At 44.4% G+C, this 20140-nt stretch overlaps 2 protein-coding genes across 4 annotated transcripts in view; one reads left to right on the top strand and one right to left on the bottom strand.

The window, feature by feature from the left end:
• Window positions 1-998, top strand: part of SLC4A8 (solute carrier family 4 member 8) — a 72326-nt gene extending 71328 nt beyond the window's left edge. For all 3 annotated transcript variants that reach the window (XR_013836081.1, XM_079966659.1, XM_079966660.1), the window contains exon 25: window positions 713-998. The gene's annotated coding sequence lies outside the window, so the exon portion shown is untranslated. The remainder of the gene's footprint in view (window positions 1-712) is intronic.
• Window positions 999-12532: 11534 nt separating this feature from the next.
• LOC307210189 (exendin-3-like) lies at window positions 12533-19301 on the bottom strand. The gene is made up of 6 exons (XM_079965761.1): window positions 19244-19301; window positions 18576-18617; window positions 17891-17999; window positions 16239-16391; window positions 15048-15101; window positions 12533-12818 (listed from the first exon to the last, which is right to left on the bottom strand). Exons 3-6 carry the CDS (start codon window positions 17989-17991, stop codon window positions 12809-12811), a joined length of 318 nt encoding a protein of 105 aa, XP_079821887.1. The 5' UTR covers window positions 17992-17999; window positions 18576-18617; window positions 19244-19301; the 3' UTR covers window positions 12533-12808.
• Window positions 19302-20140: the final 839 nt, after the last annotated feature.

Below are 20140 nucleotides of genomic sequence, written 5' to 3'. Positions count from 1 at the left end.
CAGACACAAAACATTATGCCATCTGGACTGTGGAAAGTCTATTGTAAAGCTACACTTCGATTATAACAGTGGAGCAATCATTAGGTAGTGCTAGGAGCTCCCTGTCTGGTAGCCCATCTAATCTATTTTGCACTGTATTTATGTGTGCAAAGGATCCAAGCATTTGACAGTCACTGATAGGCAAACTGACACTGTTTCTCATGCTCTCGGACTTAGAGTCATAGATTCATAGAGCTGGAAGGGACCATGAGGATCATCTAGTTCAAGGTTTCCAAACTTGTATCTCCAGCTGTTTTGGGATTACAGTTCTCATCATCCCTGACCACTGGTCCTGTTAGCTACCCTCTGGCCCTCTGGCTTAAGCCAGGTAAACAAGGCTTTGGGAAGGAGGCATAAGGCTCTGGCAAGGTCCTAGAGCCCTCCCTCCTCCTTCCCAAAGCCTGGTAAACACTTGCCTGGCTTTGGGAAGAAGACAGGAAGACTCTAGAACCCTGTAAGAGCCCTCATGCCTCCTCCTTCAAGCCAGGCAAGTGCTTACTGGGCTTTGAGAAGGCACCCTCCTTGGTTGTGCACCCAGTGCCCCTGCGCCTCTTGTGTTACCCTAAATCATCTTTGATAGAAGAAGATGAAGCTTGGAGAAGAAACCACATTGATTCCTACCTTCAGAATGTCCAGAATTAATATATCTCTAATAGCATGTTTTGGTTCACAGCTTTGCCATTCATGCCCCTCTGCTTTGGATGAGGAGCAGCAGCACATGAAGATGACTCAGGGAAGAGCCGAGACATGCAGGCAAGGAAGAAAAATGCTTTTGCAATAGAAAAGGGTGCAAGCAAACAAACTGCCCCAGTACTTCCTTCACACAAGTAACTGGGTTCATATTAAAAAGCCATTCAGAAGTGTTTTGAATATCCTTTAGTGTGCTTCAGTGGGCATCCTAATTATCTTCAGACCAGCAAATCAAGATGCACATGAAACAATGAAAATTCAGTGTTAAAGCCTGTGTGTGTGTGTGTGTGTGTGTGTACATTTGCCGTGTTGCAGTTTCTTAGCTATAGAGAGACTGCTGTCTCTGCATACTTAAAGTCTCCCTCTTCAGTGTCTGTTTTTTTTAACCGTTTAAACTTTGAATGTACAACACCACCACTATGTCTGGATTATCTTTTTCATTCTTCGTATTTACTTATTCTTTGCAGAAATAGTTCAGTTAGGGTTTGCCTGAGTTTCTACACTGAATCACAGAAGCAACTGATAAGAGATAACTTACAAGAAAATGTGGGGCGGGGAATGACCTTCTGAAATGCTCATTTTAGAAAAAATTAAGTCACATTATTTTAAATCCTTTTTTTTTGTTTTTTTTTAAGCTACTTTATGATGAAACCCTAATTCATCAGAACATTTACATGTTTCAGTCACAATATAGACATGGGCCAAACATTTCTGTGTTGATTTGTCTGTGTGTGTGATCTTCATGGTCTAGGTAAAAGCAACCAAGCCATTGACCATAGCAATGTAAATGAGCTAGCAGGCTAGAGAAGGGCAATTGTGTCAACAGCTATTGATGTCACAGTCGGCACTCTCTTGACAAATCCCTGCAGCCCAATGTATTATGAGGGCAAAAGTGGACTGATATGGGGAGAGCAGCAGTTGAGCCCAGAAATGTGATCAGAAATGTTGAGTTCAACGGTTGAGAACAAAACGACATCAAAAGTTACCTTTGAGGTGATTGGGCCAGGAGTCTCAGTGCCTCAGTGCATGGAAACTTAGTTCATGATATTCTTCTGCCCCTTTGAAATTAATAACATCAGAGCTAATTGATCTGCTAGACAGAAATTTGGTTCTTGGTTATTCTGTTTTCTATTATCATTTGAGAACACTGGGGTTCTCAAGCAGTTCTTGTGTGCCTTTTCAGGTCAAGAAGTGAACCTCCCCAAGTGTTAATTGGCCAAGAAATGATGACTAGGGCTCCTGCTATTGCCCCAAGTGATGCTTGGCCATTTGAATTGATGCCATGATTTCAGGTGCCCCAAGGGCAGGTTTCAAGGAAGCCAACCAACCAGTTTGCTCTATTGGGGCCCTGTGCATTATCCACCACTGCAACTGGGAGGGAGACATAACTGTATTACAGAGCAGGGACTCACTTTGCTTCCTCGCCCATCCAATCTGGTGCTTTGACTATGTGGCAGGGGGGCTGATGGTAGCATAAGTAGTTTATGCTTCTAAAGCTGCTGGCGCCTCAAAAGAATTGGTTGCATAGCATTTTGACCATCCTGGGCCCCTCAAAATTCAGAGAAGTTAAAAAATTTAAACAGACAAGAAAGAGATGGGCATGGCCTGCTGACTTTTCAGAACAAATCAATAATATCTGTCCTGACTTCTGCTGCCTTTTTGTACCCAAGAGCCAGATTGTGTGTGTGTTGATTTCCTCATAAAGCAGTGCTCTGCAATGGCCAATCCATACTTTGTCAAAACCTTTGAGGGACAAGGCAGGGATGATAGGCCAGGTGAGTAGGTCAGGATTCTCCAACCTAGACAGAACACTGTTGTCTTTTCTCAAGTTCTTCCTGTAGGTTTGTCTATACCAAGTTCATTGATATTTTCAGAAGTTGGACATGCGTTTATTGAGGACACATTGGGAAAGAGGGTACTAAGATGGGAACAACAATACCACATGCTTAAAACTCATTTAAAGCTATTCCTCCCCAGTAGAAAACCCTGGAACAGAAGTTCTCTGATGGAGACTCTTAGCAGAGATTCTTGCTCCCAAGATTTTTTTGGAGGAAGCGATGGCAGTTTATACTGCAAACCTTTAGAAGTTTCATTCCACCTAGATCTAAGTGCAATTTAGATCTGTTACCCTTCCATGAAACTTAAGCCAAACAACATTGCTCATTTCTCCTATTCTCTCCTTATCAATATTCCTTCATCTCTTGGCTATGTGAAGAAAACCAGCATGGTGGAAAGAGTTGTGAGTGGTTTATTTTCCTTGTAAATGTTTGCCTCAAGAGTGGCTGGGGAAACCCAGCTGGATGGACAGGGTACAAATATTAAAACTATTATTATCAAGACCCAGAATGTCACATAGAGGAGGATGTCACATAGAGGAGGGAGAAAGGTTGTTTTCTGCTGCTCCAGAGAAGCGGACACGGAGCAATGGCTCCAAACTACAAGAAAGAAGATTCCACCTAAACATTAGGAAGAACTTCCTGACAGTAAGAGCTGTTCGACAGTGGAATTTGCTGCCAAGGAGTGTGGTGGAGTCTCCTTCTTTGGAGGTCTTTAAGCAGAGGCTTGACAACCATATGTCAGGAGTGCTCTGATGGTGTTTCCTGCTTGGCAGGGGGTTGGACTCGATGGCCCTTGTGGTCTCTTCCAACTCTGATTCTATGAAGACATGAGACTCAAGAACTGGACTGAAAAGAAGAGCACAACTTTTATTGATAGACAACATGATCGGCAATGAGCAAAAGTCCTCTCTCCTTATCCCCCTTTCAGAGTATGAGTTCTTGTGATAAGGTGAGATCCAGAAGGTACTGCCTCCCGCAGTCTGCTTCCTTTGGGTGACAGTACCCTGGCTCAGATTCTTGTGCTGCATTGCTGGCCCTTTTATGGCACACAGAGGCAAGCAAGGGAGGAGCAAGCACTTACAGGTGAAACTCAGAAAATTAGAATATTGTGGGAAAGTTAATTTATTTCAGTAATTCAACTTAAAAGGTGAAACTAATATATGAGATAGACTCATGACATGCAAAGCAAGAAATGTCAAGCCTTTATTTGTTATAATTGTGATATTATAGTGTACAGCTGATGAAAATCCCAAATTAACAATCTCAGAAAATTAGAATATTAAATGAAATCAGCAAAACAAAGACTGCAAATAGAGCAATATTGGACCTCTGAGAAGTAGAAGCATGCATATGTACTCAGTACTTGGTTTGGGCCCCTTTTGCATCAATTACTGCCTCAATGTGGTGTGGCATGGATGCTATCAGCCTGTAGCACTGCTGAGGTGTTATGGAAGACCAGGATGCTTCAATAGCAGCCTTCAGCTCTTCTGCATTGCTTGGTCTCATGTCTCTCATCTTTCTCTTGGCAATGCCTCATAGATTCTCTATGGAGTTCAGGTCAGGTGAGTTTGCTGGCCAATCAAGCATAGTAATCCCATGGGCACTGAACCAGGTTTTGGTACTTTGGGCAGTGTGGGCAGGTGCCAAAGTCCTGCTGGAAAAATGAAGTCAGCATCCCCATAAAGCTTGTCTGCGGAAGGAAGCATGAAGTGCTCCAAAATCTCCTGGTAGACGGCTGCATTGACCCTGGACTTAATGAAGCACAGTGGACCAACACCAGCTGGTGACATGGCTCCCCAAATCTCTTTTCTGACGAGAGCAGTTTTTGCATCTCATTTGGAAACCAAGGACCCAGAGTCTGGAGGAAGAATGGGGAGGCACACAATGCTAGATGCTTGAAGTCCAGTGTGAAGTTTCCACAGTCTGTGTTGATTTGGGGAGCCATGTCATGAACTTTTCCATGATATTCTAATTTTCTGAGTTTCACCTGTACATACATACTTAAATCCCACTCCCCACTATTGACTGCCATCTGTGTCATCTGATCTGGCTCTGCATTGCAGTCTTGTCTTCCAAGGGTGTGAGCAAAGCCATCTCATTCACAAGCACACAAGGAGCTGTGGAGGGGTAGTCAAAGTGGTGGTATTGCCCTTTTCAATTGGTTGTAATTGTAGGGATTCCATGCTTTAAGTAAGCAGCTTTTAAGACTGGCAGGAGATCAAATGCACACATTTCATATCTGGACTTAATTCCGTATGCTGAGAGTGGTTTATGAGATTATACAACTTGAATAGAGGCATATATTTCATGGGGGAAAGGGGGCAAGAGGTCTGCTAGGTTACACCAGTTGTCCTTGGGAACAGAGAGCATCAAATGCCCTGCAGGAATGGGCATGCTGAATTGGTCAAGGTAAACCTACCAATTCTTATCTGGGGGCAGGTTTGAGAGACAGGATGCAAATCATTTGCAAGTCACTCTGAACCTTGGGGTGATTTTTTTCCCCAGACGCAAAATTGAGATTGTTTTAAGATACTTCATTGGTGAGAACATTTAGCATTAGGATTTGCTCGTTAGGATTTCAAAAATTCTGTCCCCTGCCCAGGTAGCATTAGTGAGTAGAGCTAAGGCAAGTGGTAGCGAGATGATACCTGCCAGGTAAGGGGTTGAGCCAAAGCAGAGTTTGGTGAATTAGGAACATAAGTGTGATGGGATTTAGCTGGTCAGGGTAAAGCAGAGGCAGAAAATAGTGTGTAGCAGAATCAGGTTTCTCCTTTGTCACCGATGAAATATTGTTTTGGGCCACTGTTGCATTCCCATTTGCTTGGCCATTTCATTGAAGTCAGAGGAGCTCCCAATAATTGTTAGGTTTAAGGTATAGGTGTCAGCGGCTTGAACTTAACTGGATTGCAGGTCAAATAATGGACGGAGTTATACCTACCAAGTACCACTTTATTGAAACGCAGTTTTGAATTTCCTTTCTGATTTGAATTTCAAAATCTCTACCACTTGACCTGCCATGAAAGTTAAGCCGAGAAAAACCAGAGTATCTGCATTAATATTTGTATTCATTCTATTCATGGTTCTCCTTGTATGCCAAGAGACAAAACCCTTAAAGTGACAATTTCCATTTTCATGCCATGAATAATCAGCAGCTTTTCTTTCAATTATACCCTAAGCATCTCCTGCTTGTCTCTGCAAAAGGGCCTTGCAATATTTGCTTGGCAATCTTGATAGGAGGCCAAGATATGTAGCTTCTTTCGACTCTAGGGGCATCTATGGCTAAACAAAGGAAAGCAGCATGAACTTTGAGGTACCCCTACACTATCTGTAGGCCAAATCATAGAGTGCTGGATGGGCACCGAGTAGAAAGTGACAGAAACAATCTCATTTGGTCTAATGTAGAAAGGTGTTGCTGCATGATGGATCTGTGGAGCTATCAGGAGCCATAGTTCAGAGTGATTGGGGTTATTCTGGACTAAATAAAAGTGTGTGTGTGTGTGGGGGGGGACCTGGACTTGAAGCAGGTCCCAGCTCCAAGAAGTGAAGACTTTTAACTAAGAGTGGTTGTCGATGGGAATTTAGGAAGGCAAGGAGAAAAACACGAAGCATAGCTGGGCGTAGCCTGGTGATTCTGCTTGCAAAAATTGAAATGTATAGGGTGGTATGCAACTAAGTTTTACTCAGAGTCACTGAAATTCATGAACATTACTAAGTTAGGTCCATTCATTTCAATGGGTGAGTAAAACTTTCTTGAATGCCACCCATTCAATTAAGTGGCCCTGCCAGTGGAGGCCCATGCAAGGACTTCTACTAGGATAATGCGGTTCAGAGAATTGCCAGAATAACTCATGGGAGAGGACAAGGCTGGTTGTTCCATTGGGCAAGTAGATGGAGTTATCTGCTTAGTGCTACATTGAACTTCTCCTAGCTCAAGGGTTGGGGAATTTGTCAAGATTTACATGAGTCTTAGAACATGAACTTTTGCAACCTGAGGCAGAATTGTGCAGAGCTTCCTTCCTTCCTTCCTTCCTTCCTTCCTTCCTTCCTTCCTTCCTTCCTTCCGGTGTGTGGATTTGGAGGGTAGTCAGCTGGCTAGGATTATTTGGTAGGAAAGAATCTTTGAGCACACTGGTGTTCCTTCCTAGCGCCATTCATAAGAGAAACCACAACCCAGTTGGGCCAACCTAAGCCTTTATCCCGAGCAAAGCAGGAATTTTGACTTCATCCCAGGATTGATGGGAAGGAGGGAAATGGCTCATAGCTGACAGGGATTAGATGACAAATATTGCGGGGTGGGGCATAAGCTTGACTCCAGGTTCCACAGTATCTCCCAACAAGCTTGTTGTCTGAAAGGCTTTAGATAACAGAATCTGTGTTGAGTTCTTAAGGCAAGGTCTGTCTTCTTTGAAAATCGCAACCCACATGAAGTGCTTCATAATCCTTACTGAAGAAGGAGGGGAATCAAATAAAGAAAAGGTGCTGGCACATTTTTTCTAGCGTATTTCCTTCCTCCTATAATCGCTACATGTAGAAATAGAGAGATTATTTTCTTTTTAGAAACAAAAGGAAAAAAAATATTTATTTTGTTGTAAGAGATGTAATTTCAAAAATAACACTCCATGTTGTAAATAAAATATGAAAATTGGAAGATTGACTCTGGCTACTTGTTTTGTGCACGACAAAAAGGTTTTTTGCTAAATTCACGTAAGAAACAAGTATTATTGACATGTACAGTTAGATGGCCAGAATATAAATAAATAAATCATCATTTTTATTTACCGTATATATTCGAGTATAAGCTGACCTTTTCAGCACATTTTTATGCTGAAAAAGCCCCTCTCAGCTTATACCCAAGTGAGGGTGCTTTTGGGCTGCTCCTTCCTCCTCCTCTGCCTTTGCTGCTGCTGTTGGCGGCGACGGAGGAATGAGCAGCCCGAAAGCAGCCCTTTCTTCCTCCGATGTTCTTCCTCTGCCGCTGCTGCCACCACCAGGTTTGTGGTGTGGTGAACCAGCTTATACTCGAGTCAATACGTTTTCCCAGTTCTTTGTGCTAAAATTAGGTGCCTCGGCTTATATTTGGGTCGGCTTATACTTGAGTATATACGGTATTATAGTATAGCTTTTGTTTGGTTCTATAGTAACAGGCATTGGTTTCTGCCTTGTGGTTTATGACTAAAATGTCACTGATGATGAAATTCTGACAGTCAGGATTGTGCCTGTCATCTACATATTCGCCCAAAATAACAAGGAGAAATGTAAAATAAAAGCTGCCCTTATTTGTCTAAGCACTCTTTCTACAGTGTATTTTCAGAAGACAATGGTTTCTGTTGGAAAGGGATGTTGAATTTTTAAAGGCCTTTTCAAAACACTATCTGGAAACGGGTATATTAACGCACAGTATATGCTCAGTGTCTTTATTTTAATAAAGTATTTCAGTATTTTAAAGTTTCCCATAATACACCTCAGGATGCATCATCAAGACATCATAGATATGTCACTGAGAAGGTGTGGTCTCTGGTAGAACCTGAGATCCAGGCATACCCCTGTCAATCAAATATAGTCTTTCACACTTACTCCAACACATCACAAAGGAAAGCATTTACAGTTCCCTGGTTCCTGAGCTTGGGTTACATATGCTTCAGGTTACATACGCTTCAGGTTACAGACTCCGCTAACCCAGAAATATTACCTCAGGCTAAGAACTTTACTTCAGGATGGGAACAGAAATCATGCTCTAGCGGCGCAGTGGCAGCAGGAGACCCCATTAGCTAAAGTGGTGCTTTCACTGAAAAGGTGTGGTCTCTGGTAGAACCTGAGATCCAGGCATGCCCCTGTCAATCAAATACAGTGGTACCTCAGGTTAAGAACTTAATTCGTTCTGGAGGTCCGTTCTTAACCTGAAACTGTTCTTAACCTGAAGCACCACTTTAGCTAATGAGGCCTCCTGCTGATGCCACGCTGCCACTGCATGATTTCTGCTCTCATCTTGAAGCAAAGTTCTTAACCTGAGGTAATATTTCTGGGTTAGCGGAGTCTGAAGACAGCATCTGTAACCCGAGGTACCACTGTATAGTCTTTCACACTTACTCCATCGCATCACAAAGGGAGGTATTTACAGAATTTACAGTTCCCTGGTCCCTGAGCAGGAGGAGGACTTTCAGATGATTCCTGTGCAACTTGTGACCTACCAAGCCAGATGTACTCCCAGCAGCCACGTGTGCCACCCTGCTAGATGCATCCATCCCTTCCTGTTTGTGTGGTCTCAGGCCACCAGTAAAAACAGGGAGTTTATTGAACCCCAGCAGGCCACTGCGCATGACAGGTGGGTTGTCACTTAGTGAGTCGCCAGTTGTGGAAGCCTCTCCCAGGTTAATTAATGCAAAGCCCAAAGATGCAATGTTGCATTATGCATCCCATATGAATATTGAGAAAAGTGATGCAATAGGATTCGTAGCAAAGATGTCTTAACAGGAAATCGAGAACTTTGCCAGGAGTGATGTCATCACAACCCTTTCAAATTTAGTTGGGAGTGCAGTAAGTATATCACAAGAACTACCAGAGGTCAGATTCTGTGTGAAACAGGAAACATCTTGAGACATAGATAATAAGCAGATGCTAGAGGCCAGGCTGGCCTGTCTTCACCTATTTTTGTCAGCATCCCTCTTTGCTTCTGGCTGAAATTACTCCTTGCAGCTGTTTCCTTTCCCTTTTGGTATGCTCTGAGCCTGCGTAACTATCCTCTCCCCCCTTATGAAACTCCTGAGCACCTCAATGCTGAAAGGAGGTGTCAGGGACTCAGCGGGAGTGCAGGGAGGAGAGGAGATGGAAAGCGAGGGGGAGCAATCCGAGGGCAGCGTAGGAGAATATGACAGCAGCCCGATAGATTCCATGAGCCTCTCCAGCGAATCGGAAGATTCACAGAAGGGGGCGCCGATGGGCAGGGCAAGGGGCGACCCAAGGGGGACACCCCAGAAGCAAGGGGCCAGCGGGGACTCCCAGAGCAGCAGTTGGAAATCAGGACCAGCTTCCCCACCAGAGCGTAGTGGGGGGGAGGAGTCCCAGGTGTCAGAGCCCACATATGCACCACCAGTGAGAGAAGATGAGTCAGGGTTGACCACGCCTCCATCGAAGAGAGCGAGTTAACGGTCAAGAGGAAAGTTGCAGGCTGGGCGCGCGCGCCAAGTTCAAAGGTACAGGCGAGCGGCACAGAAGGTAGCCCGGATAGGGAACCAGGTCCTAAAGCCCGCCTGAAGGAGGGGCAAGAATCGTCAGGGTCAGCGTCAGAGGAGTCCAGGAAGGATGAGACCCTAGTGGGCAGGAGGGCCCAGAGGAGAAAGGAACTTAGGAAGAGGTGGAGCAAGGCGAGAGTCTTAAACTGGTGTGGAAGGGGAGGAGACTCAGACGGGACTTCGCCGGTCTAAGGTCGAGACGTAGAGCTGCACGCTGCGGCTTTAAAATGGAAACTGAATCGCAATAAAGACTTTTGTACATAACTACAGCCTAGCGTGGGTCCTCTGTGAGCTGGGACCTGGAGGCAGCTCTGACAGGAGGCATTGCTCTTTTAAAAATATATGGGGACCCCCCACTGCAGCTCAAGACCAACTTCCATTGAACTTCGCAAACGAAGTAGATGTGCACCGGGCTTCGTATGAATGTATAATCCACAGCAGCCATCCCTGACTCAATACATTCCAGATGTTTTGGACCATAACACAGGATGGTCATGCTAGCTGGGGCAGATGGGAGCTGCAGTTCAAAATGTCTGCCCAGTCCAATGTCACATTGCTTGGAAGCAAGTCCCACGTATTTCAATGCACCGTATTTTTCGCTCTATAAGGCGCACTTTCCCCCTCCTAAAAAGTAAGGGGGGATGTGTGTGCATCTTATGGAGCGAATGCAGGCTTCATGGGCTATCCCAGAAGCCAGAACAGCAAGAGGGAGTGCTGCACAGCGCTCCCTCTAGCTGTTCTAGCTTTGCTGTGCAAAGCCTCCGCAGGGGAGCCTTCATCCCGCTGCCCTGCGGAGGCTTTGCACAGCTATCCCTGGCTTTTGTGGGAGGTGGGGGAAGGGACAGAGCGCACAGCTCTGTCCCTTCCCCCACCTCCCACAAAAGCCCCCAAGAGCCATGCTCCCTTTGAAGAGCGCATGGCTCTTGCGGGAGGTCGGGGGAAAGCCAGGAGGCTTGGTTTTGCTGAAGCCAGGAGAGCAAGCGAGATCAGTGCGCACCGATCCTGCTTGCTCTCCTGGCTTCAGGTATAGCACCACAAAGCCTCTTGAGCAAAGAGGGAGGAGCTCTCCCTCTTTGCTCAGGAGGCTTCTTATTTCTTGTTTTCCTCCCCTAAAAACTAGGTGCGTCTTATGGTCGGGTCCATCTTATAGAGTGAAAAATATGGTAAGTGTGCATAGCTTATAAGTAAGAGAGTTCTGGATTCAGCTGTACCCTCGATTCAAGCCCTCAGAAGTGAAAACCCTTGCCTTCTGTGGTTGCTCATTGGTGAGATATATGCATTCTGCATATGCTGGAAGGCACTCTTGTCTCTGATATTCTTTCAAATGTCCCAGGGTGGAAACCCAGCACAAGAAAGAGGCCTTATGTCCCCTGGAGAAGCCTTTATACATGAAGAAGCATGCAACGCTAGAAGATAGTCTGCACAGGTGAGTGGGGCTGTGCCCCACCAAATGCAGTCTGCTCTCTGCCACCCCCCACTTCTCTGCCGTCTTATCTATAGCCAGTCCAAGTGTGGCACTCACAGCTTGCCAGTTCCCACCTCCCTTGTCTCAATATTATCCCTTGTACAATTCAGCAGGGAGGAAGATGGGGACAATATGAGAATTCATGTCATGAGCTGCCAGGACAATGCGGAGGAGGAAATGGAACCCGGCTGCTGGGTGTAGCAACAACTGGTACACATGAATGAATGAATCTTTATTTGCATCAGCCACCAGCCATAGCAATAAAACAAACAAAATGCAGTATACAGAGGTTAAAGGTAAAAAGTCAATTATATAAAATACATTTTGGGGGTTTGGATCAATAGTCAAATAATGGAGCTTATTCTAATTGCCCCGACTAAAAACCTTGCAACCTTTGCTGTCACCTGCTCATCTTGATCTGCCAAGAGAAAGGACACTGTAACAGTGGTTGGGCGACCTGGAATGGAGGGGTGATAACCTCACTCTTCAAATCTTTATAAAGAGTGCAAGCCAGAAGGACACGAGCTACCGATTCAGTACTGCCATCTCCACTGGCACACATTAGAACAAGCTGCAGATGGAGGAGGAAGAGGTTGGGGGCATAGAAAGTACTCACAGGGTGTCAGAGGATGGCAAGAGGATCAGTGCACAGGCACCAGAGAAGCAGGACCCATTATCAGAGCTGGAGGTGTCCCCATCTCCACAAACACAGCAGGCTCTGAGGCATAGGGAGGAATGGGAGGAACACTCTAGGAAGCTGAGACAGGCAAGGGCACACAGCCCAGCTCACTAACTGGCCAGGTGGGGCTGGCTGGATCTGGAAGGAGGTGTCTGATTGCTCAACTGGATTAGTCACAGGACAGGTGAGGCTCAAGCCCAGATGCTGCTATCAATATGCAAAGTCCCATAGGGAAGCAGAGCTGACGTTCTGTGCCTGCACAGCTTCCCATTTTGATGGACCATGGCTTGGGTATCCTAGGCGATGAGTAGCTAGCAATCATTTAAATCTTTCATCAGCAATTATGCTGCTGCTGCATTCCTTTAACCTGGAGTTGTAGACTGTTGGAACTATTAGAGCAGTGTTTCCCAACCTTGGGCCTCCAGCTGTTTTTGAACTACAATTCCCATCATCCCTGACCACTGGTCTTGCTAGCTAGGGATGATGGGAGTTGTAGTCCAAAAACAGCTGGAGGCCCAAGGTTGGGAAACACTGTATTAGAGGCCAGACTGTTTAGAATCCACATCTTATTAACAACAGAACATTGGTGCGTTTTGCCCCATAAATCCCGCCTTTAACACCAAACACCTCCAAGGAACACAGGGGAAATCAAAAGAAAGAGGCTGGAAGAAACCACTTTTAATGTGACATTATTTACTGCAGGCAGCTTTAGCAGCAAGTTTCATAAGTGCCTGTAGCTCACCAACTTGGAAACAATGAAGAGTTAAAGAATGATGGTAAGACCATGTCGAGCAAAAGACTCCAGTGTTGGCTGAAGCTGGACATCAAAGCAGTGGAACTTGGGATTCTTGTATTTTGAGTTTTCCTTTTACGCATATCTGTAAAAGTGATAGATCATGGAATAAGGAGATGAACTGAGTTCAGGTCAGAAGGAATTTAGGGGTGCCCTAGCAGCTGCCTGGGCCAATTATGGGTGGGGGCTGCACACCTCCCGCCTTCAGAAAAATATTTTTGAACTACCGTATTTTTCACTCTATAAGACACACTTTTCCACTCCTAAAAATTAAGGGGAAATGTGTATGAGTCTTATGCAGTGAATGCAGGCGAGAGGCTCTGCTCAGCACTCCCTTTAAAGAGCCACATGGAGCGTGTGTCCAGCTCTTTGGGGCTTTTAAAGAGAGTGTGGCTCTTGGGGGCACAGGCCAAATCTGTGTCCAGGGCAGCTGTTTACCAGCTCCATCTGGTACGTAGGCTGAGACCCTATCTGCCTGCGGACTGTCTCGCCAAAGTGGTGCATGCTCTGGTTATCTCCCGCTTGGACTACTGCAATGCACTCTACGTGGGGCTACCTTTGAAGGTGTCTCAGAAACTACAACTAATCCAGAATGCGGCAGCTAGACTGGTGACTGGGGGCAGCCGCCGAGACCATATAACACCGGTCTTGAAAGACCTACATTGGCTCCCAGTACGTTTCCGAGCACAATTCAAAGTGTTGGTGCTGACCTTTAAAGCCCTAAATGGCATCGGTCCAGTATACCTGAAGGAGCATCTCCACCCCCATCATTCTGCCCAGACACTGAGGTCCAGCGCCGAGGGCCTTCTGGCGGTTCCCTCATTGCGAGAAGCAAAGCTACAGGGAACCAGGCAGAGGGCCTTCTCGGTAGTGGCACCCGCCCTGTGGAATGCCCTTCCAGCAGATGTCAAATAACAACTACCTGACATTCAGAAGACATCTTAAGGCAGCCCTGTTCAGGGAAATTTTTAACGTGTGATTTTACTGTATTTTTGTTTTCTATGGAAGCCGCCCAGAGTGGCTGGGGAGGCCCAGCCAGATGGGTGGGGTATAAATAATAAATTATTATTATTTTTATTATTGGGGGAACCTTAGCCGTGTGCAGCGAAAAATACACTATATCCTATTTTCTGTAAGAAGCTCAAGTAAGAACAGCCCTATGAGGTAGGTTGGGTGGAAAGACAGTGACTGTCCTAAGATTATTTAATGAACTCATACAATCCAATACAGTAAGACTGCAACTTAAACAGGGGTTATGTTCTGGGGATCACGTCTAAAGCCAAAACACACTGGGTTCAAGGGTGGGTGGGACTGTCATTTTTCCTGGAACCATGCTCCCTTTAATTTTTTTTGCCATGCATGCAAAGCTGAATGTGCACGAATTAAATGTGTGTGAGTTGTGGGCTTACTGTGTTTGAAGTGGCATCTGTGTGACTGGTAAAATCACTTGTAGAGTTGTACCTTGGAAACTGAATGGAATCTGTTCCGGTAGTTGGTTCAACTTCCAAGGCGCGGCTTCCAGTTGGCTGTAGAAGCTTCCTGCAGCCAATCAGAAGCTGTGGAAGCCCTACCGGACATTCAGCTTCCAAAAGAACGTTTGCAAACTGGAACACTCACTTCTGGGTATGCAGCTGTAATGGTTTTAAGGGGGTTACTCGTGCGTAAATTGGCTTTGGTTTAGTGAGATTGCTCACCCAACCATGCTTAGGCTCACAGCTCGCTCTCCATGACCTGTTAGTCACTTGCAGAATCCGTCAGTGGGCGTTTCTTGAACCTTTTCCAGCATAAGAGCTGTTTGACGCCAAGTCTCCTCCTACTTTCCCTGCGCGGAACGTGTCTGCGCAAGTAAGGGGAAGGCAGAGGCGTGTCAGCTCTCTAGTCTCTGGTGAAGGGTCTTGGAGACCTGTCTCCAAATCCTCCATATCCCTCTCTTCTCTACTGGTGTTACGCTGAATTCCTTCCCCCCTGCTGGTCACCTCTCCGGCATCGCTCTGGAGCCCTGCCTCCGCCTCTCACTCTGATGTCAGTTCCCTGACAGCAGCATTCGGGACCCAAAATGATTGACTGCTAAGGCGTTTGTCAACCAAGGTATGGCTGTATTTCATAGTGTATGATTTTTCCAGACATGCAGACAGGGAAGTATTTACTATTACACAAGGATTTGAATCAGTCAAATGTGACCACTTCTAGTGCATGGCACTGGCTCCTCCTTCTCTTTCCAGAAATAGGGAAAGTCAGAACCCTTGAAGCTTATCTGACTTGAGGATGTGAGTCATACGGTAACAGTTCTCTTCTCAAATGCAGTAAGACTTACCTGAATGAGAGAAAGCCAGGTGGGTAACTTTCCTTGATGAACCTCTTTTTATAGCTGTGAATAGGAATAAGGCAACAGTTATGAAAACAACAGTAACAGTGTAATCCTGTGCATAACTACTTAGAAAGAACTCTGAATTCAATAGGAACTGTTCTTAGGTAAGACACGGGGAAACTTTGGCCCTCCAGATGTAACTGGACTACAACTCCCATAATCCTTGACCATTGGCCATACTGGCTGGTACTAAGCGTGGAGTTGAAATCCTATAACAACTGAAGGACTGTGTGTTCTCCACCCCTGTTGCATAGGACTGGAGCCTAACAGAGCCAAACCAATCCCAAATCACCAAACATCTAAAAGTAGGTGGAAATAACCTTTGACCATCCAGATGTTGCTGAACTACAACTCCCATCAGTCCCAGAAAGCATGGGATGATGGGAGTTGTAGTCCAGAAACAAAAGTTCCCTACCACTGATCTAAAGCCTGACTTTCCTGCAGCTATTTTACCGTAATGAGACCAGCTAGATAAATAACCCCATTGCTGATTGTTCCTGAATTGGGAATAATTATCAATCAAGCTGTAGTAGTATTGACGATGATATTAATAGCAATAATAACAACAACAAATGAACCTTTTACATTTCAACCAGTAGATTATTTAATTCAATTTTGCTAAATTGAGGCCCAAACAATGAAGAGTAGGGTTAAATAAATGGGTTTAGGATTAAGAGTGCCCTCATTTATTTGATTCTGGAGTGTTACCATACTGAGGTTGAAAAATCAACTTCCCTTCTAATCATGGTTGCAAGCTTTTGCTTATTCAATTATAAGTTGTTGTGTTTTCTTTTTTCTCTAAAAAAAGGTTATTAAAACATTTCCTTTCTACTTTTCACTATTCTCTAATCCCAAAGCAGGGCATAATTTAAAAGCACAAAACATAATAAAGCAGAATAAAACCTTTAAACAATAAACTATAATCACTGTTTTGCTGTTGTCAAACAACTGGGACTCTGAAACCTATGCTGATCTACTGCAGAAAGCAAAGAACTTTCTTGTGTCTGCCTGCTCTTGCATAAGAAAGTATTTTTATAGTTATGCAGGAATCACCTTGGTTTTGATTCTTCTTTGTCTTTCTGCTGGCCCTGTTGCCTTTACTCTGATTGGAAAACTGATTTGCAGGCTACCACATACCTGTACTGTTTGGCATTGATGAGCCAGTGTACAAAATCCTTGGCCTTCATTTTGTCCAAATATTGAGTAAAATCACTGGTAAAGGTGCCTTCAGAATGTCTTTTGACATTAGATGTAAAGCTATGGGCACTTTCTGTTTCATAAGACTGCCACCTGTATCCGAAATCAAGAATGGACAGAATTATACATCCTTTTTTTAACCAGGCATAGGCAAACTCGGCCCTCCAGATATTTTGGGACTACAACTCCCATCATCCCTAGCTAATAGGGCCTGTGGTTAGGGATGATGGGAGTTGTAGTCCCAAAAAATCTGGAGCGCTGAGTTTGCCTATGCCTGCTTTTAACCATAGTAAGAGTATCTTCATAGCACATCACACCTTATCAAAAAATTAAATTTTACACAGAGTAGAACCTATGGAAATTAATGAACAAGACTAAGTTAGGTCCTTTAATTCCAAGAGGCCCACTCTGAGTAATGCCCATCATGTTTTTTAAAACACTGGCCACCACAAGCCCTGCACAGCAGATGTCACGTGACAAGAGAACACATATTTTTGGGGTGGTAATAGTCATGCCTGTTGGCCCCACCCCAACTTATTCATGACCAGTAGGTCTTGTGAACACACCTGTTATACATACAAACAAACAGTACCCATGTAGGCCAGTTTGCATGACTCTACTGTTTGTAAGGATTGTGCATCCACAATCTATGCATGTTACATTTGAGTCTGCAGAACAGTCTGCACACAATTTAAACTGAATGTGCATAAGCTGCATGGGTTCAGACTGGGGCATGAGCTTGACCTCCATATGCATACCCTGAACTTATTTCCATAACATGACAAAGCCATTTTTCACCTTCTCACCCCTTGCTTTTTCCTGTAAGACCTATTGCAGTCGTTAAGAGTCGTCAACAGGCTCATCACAGCTATCTGCCAATCACCCAATCCCACCACCCTTCTGAGTAATACCCCTCCCCACCTTCTCACTATATAGAAGGGTCTGGTGACTTCTGTTTCAGTGTATCTGAAGAAGTGTGCATGCACACGAAAGCTCATACCAAGTACTAACCTAGTTGGTCTTTAAGGTGCTACTGGAAGGAATTTTTTTATTTTGTTTATTTCCACAAATAAGGCCCCCATGCAGGTTACAAAGGGCACCAACTTGTACCATCTTCTTGTGTTTTAAGTAAACGCACAGTGTATATACACCGTATTTTTCCGTCTATAAGATGCTCCCATGTATAGGACACCCCCTATTTTTGGGAACTCAGATTTAAGATAATGGAGGGAGACACTATCGTGTATAAGATGCCCCCGAATTTTTGACATTATTTTTTAGGGAAAAAACCTAGTCTTATACACAGAAAAATACGGTATATAATATGTAGTAATAGATATTTCAGCTGGCATACATTCCAAAATTCTGCTTTAACTGGGGTGTGGATAGAGGTTGCCAGTTAATCTCCTCATATTTTCTTAAACTGACCGTCATATTTCCTCCGTTACAGGATTGGGGAAAGGGTTCAAATTTCTAGGAGTCAGTGTGACAGTGCTAAAAATATATTCTGAAGATTTCCACAAGGATTCATCAAGTATCTGCGTCCCTGTGATTCAACTCCATTCTATCAATCATTCTTAAATGTTTCTTACCTGGACTCATCAGTCGAATCTTTCAGGACCATTTGCCAGCTAACGGGGAGAAAAGCTGCAACAACCAGCCCACAAAGGCAAAGCCACTGTGTGTTCTTCATCAGGTCTTCTGCACCAAAACAAGCAAATAAATGAACCAGAAATCGGATCATTGTTGTTGAAAGTTACATTTACCTACCAGTTTAGGAGATGACACATTGATGCATTTTTAAGGGTTCAATGTATTTCAAAGGAAAGAATGAACCCGCCCAGACTCTTAAAATGAGTTTGTAAACATCCAAATCATGATTCTATGCTGTATTTAATGTTAGCCATACTCAGAATAGTAGATCGATAGGAATTATTATTTTTTCATATTTATTTATTTAGCATATGTGACTAAATTAAGTCTATAAATTTCAATGGGTCTGCTCTGAATAAACTTATTTGGCCACAGCCTTCTGGTTTTGAATGTTTGAACTTGCAGTTGGCACACACCAGCTAAGCTAAAGAAGCTGATGTGAAGTTGATTTCATGCTGTTCAGTCAAATGAGGCTGACATAGCAATCCCAAACTCATGGAGACAGAGGAGTCTTTCCTCTCTAGATAATGAAAGTGGAATGAGAGAGAGAGAGAGAGAGAGAGAGAGAGAGAGGGAGAGAGAGAGGGAGGGGGGCATTATTGTCCATGTTGTGCAGAGACTCACCTTATTGCCTTTGTTCACAAGTTTTTGTAATTCTTCAGAAACCTGATTGGAGAAAACAGGCTTTTATATAATAAAAAAGAGGGGAGTTTTCAAAAACATGTTTTACAGTATGAGGTGCTGCATATTGCCTCGATCTCTTTGGAAAGGAGCTTAACAAATCCAGCAAGTAAGCATAATGAGAAAATGTATGTGTACACTGTGTAAATTGTGGCTCTGTCGTTCTACCTTCAGTGCTCTTAAAAGCTGTTCACTTGTTCCTCCAGCCTTACTTGCAGCTAAGCACGCTTAAGACCACAGCGTCCATTTCAGTGCTTAGTGAGTTTGTTATTTGCATGTGTGCCTTTTTCATTTTAGTGGAACTTATTGATGCGTGCTTTTGCAAGCTATTCCCAGCCAAAGTGGCAACTATATGCCTTGCTTTCTCCAATCTATTTCCTTTAAAAGAATGGCTGTTTGCACCTAGGATGATGTCTCACTTTGGATAAACTGAAAGCAATCACATTCCTTCATGCCTTAGCTTAGAAAACCCGATATCTGCCTTTCCCCCCCACTACTTTGAATGTAATAGAGACTTCCTGCCCCTCTGTCATTAGTTAATGCCTCATTTAAAGTGCTATAGATTAAGTCTTACACAGACGGATGGTGCTGCTGAAGAGAATATTGCTTACCTTCTGAAAGACGCAAGATTCTCTTTAAATCCCAAGTCCTTTCTCTTTGTGAGCTGATTTTGTGGCTTAATGCTATTCCTTACCAGGGTTTTTAAGCTTGTTAGTGGAATGCTAAAAGATGACAGGTAGGTCATTGGTGTTCATGATTTTGGTTGGATGGGCCAGTTATGAATCATTACCGGATCTTTCTTTCCTTTTCTATTTTTAAGTGGGTCCATAGAGAAGATGTGACCATTGCAGGACTCCTTAGCAGTGCCTTCAGCAAGGTTTTCTCCACAATGCTCAGGTGGCTCAAGTCAACAGCACACTTCTTCCTTACTGGAGGAGTGTGTGTGTGTGTGTGTGTGTGTGTGTGTGTGTGTGTCATTGTTGCAGGGCCACATCCTGTGTGAGCCTGAAGGAGTGATGTTCCAAACACCTTTCTCTTCCAAAACAAGAAGAGGGAAAGAGAGATAAAAGAACACACACCACAACACCAATCTGCAACATTCAGAGGCGATTGGGGAGACATTTCTGTCTCTCAGGATTCTGCTGCTAACATCTAAGGTTCCAGTATGAAGGTGATAAGGGAGAATTCATTAGTGTAAAGGGGTTTGGGGTTGCTTGTGCGTAAGGGACAAACTGCTCCAAGCTGAGTAGTTTGGTTAAAACTTTCCCCTGGCTGGACAGTCAGTACTCCGTGACTGTCTCAATCACTGGCAGAATCCGTCAGTGGGCGTTTCCTGAATTTCTTCCAACATAGAAGTTCTTTCACACCCAATCGCCGCCTGCCTTCTCTGCGCGAAACCTTTCTGCGCAGAGTGGGCGTCCCCAGAGGAGGTCCCGTGCTCTCCTCACTGGAAGAGTCCTGGAGCCTTCTCTCCGAAGTTCCCTCAGACTCCCCTTTCTCCCTGGCGT

The sequence above is a fragment of the Podarcis cretensis genome (genome assembly GCF_951804945.1).
Source record: "Podarcis cretensis genome assembly, chromosome: 2".
NCBI lineage: Eukaryota > Metazoa > Chordata > Lepidosauria > Squamata > Lacertidae > Podarcis > Podarcis cretensis.
This window is presented reverse-complemented; position numbering and strand designations above follow the sequence as displayed.

Excerpts from the sequence above, each read along its gene's own strand:
- LOC307210189 (XM_079965761.1), bottom strand. The coding sequence starts at position 17,991 with ATGAAGAACACACAGTGGCTTTGCCTTTGTGGGCTGGTTGTTGCAGCT. Across the intron at positions 16,392-17,890 it reads GATTCGACTGATGAGTCCAG|GTGGCAGTCTTATGAAACAG; the intron begins GTAAGAAACATT and ends TTTCGGATACAG. Across the intron at positions 15,102-16,238 it reads ATCAATGCCAAACAGTACAG|CTATAAAAAGAGGTTCATCA; the intron begins GTATGTGGTAGC and ends TCCTATTCACAG.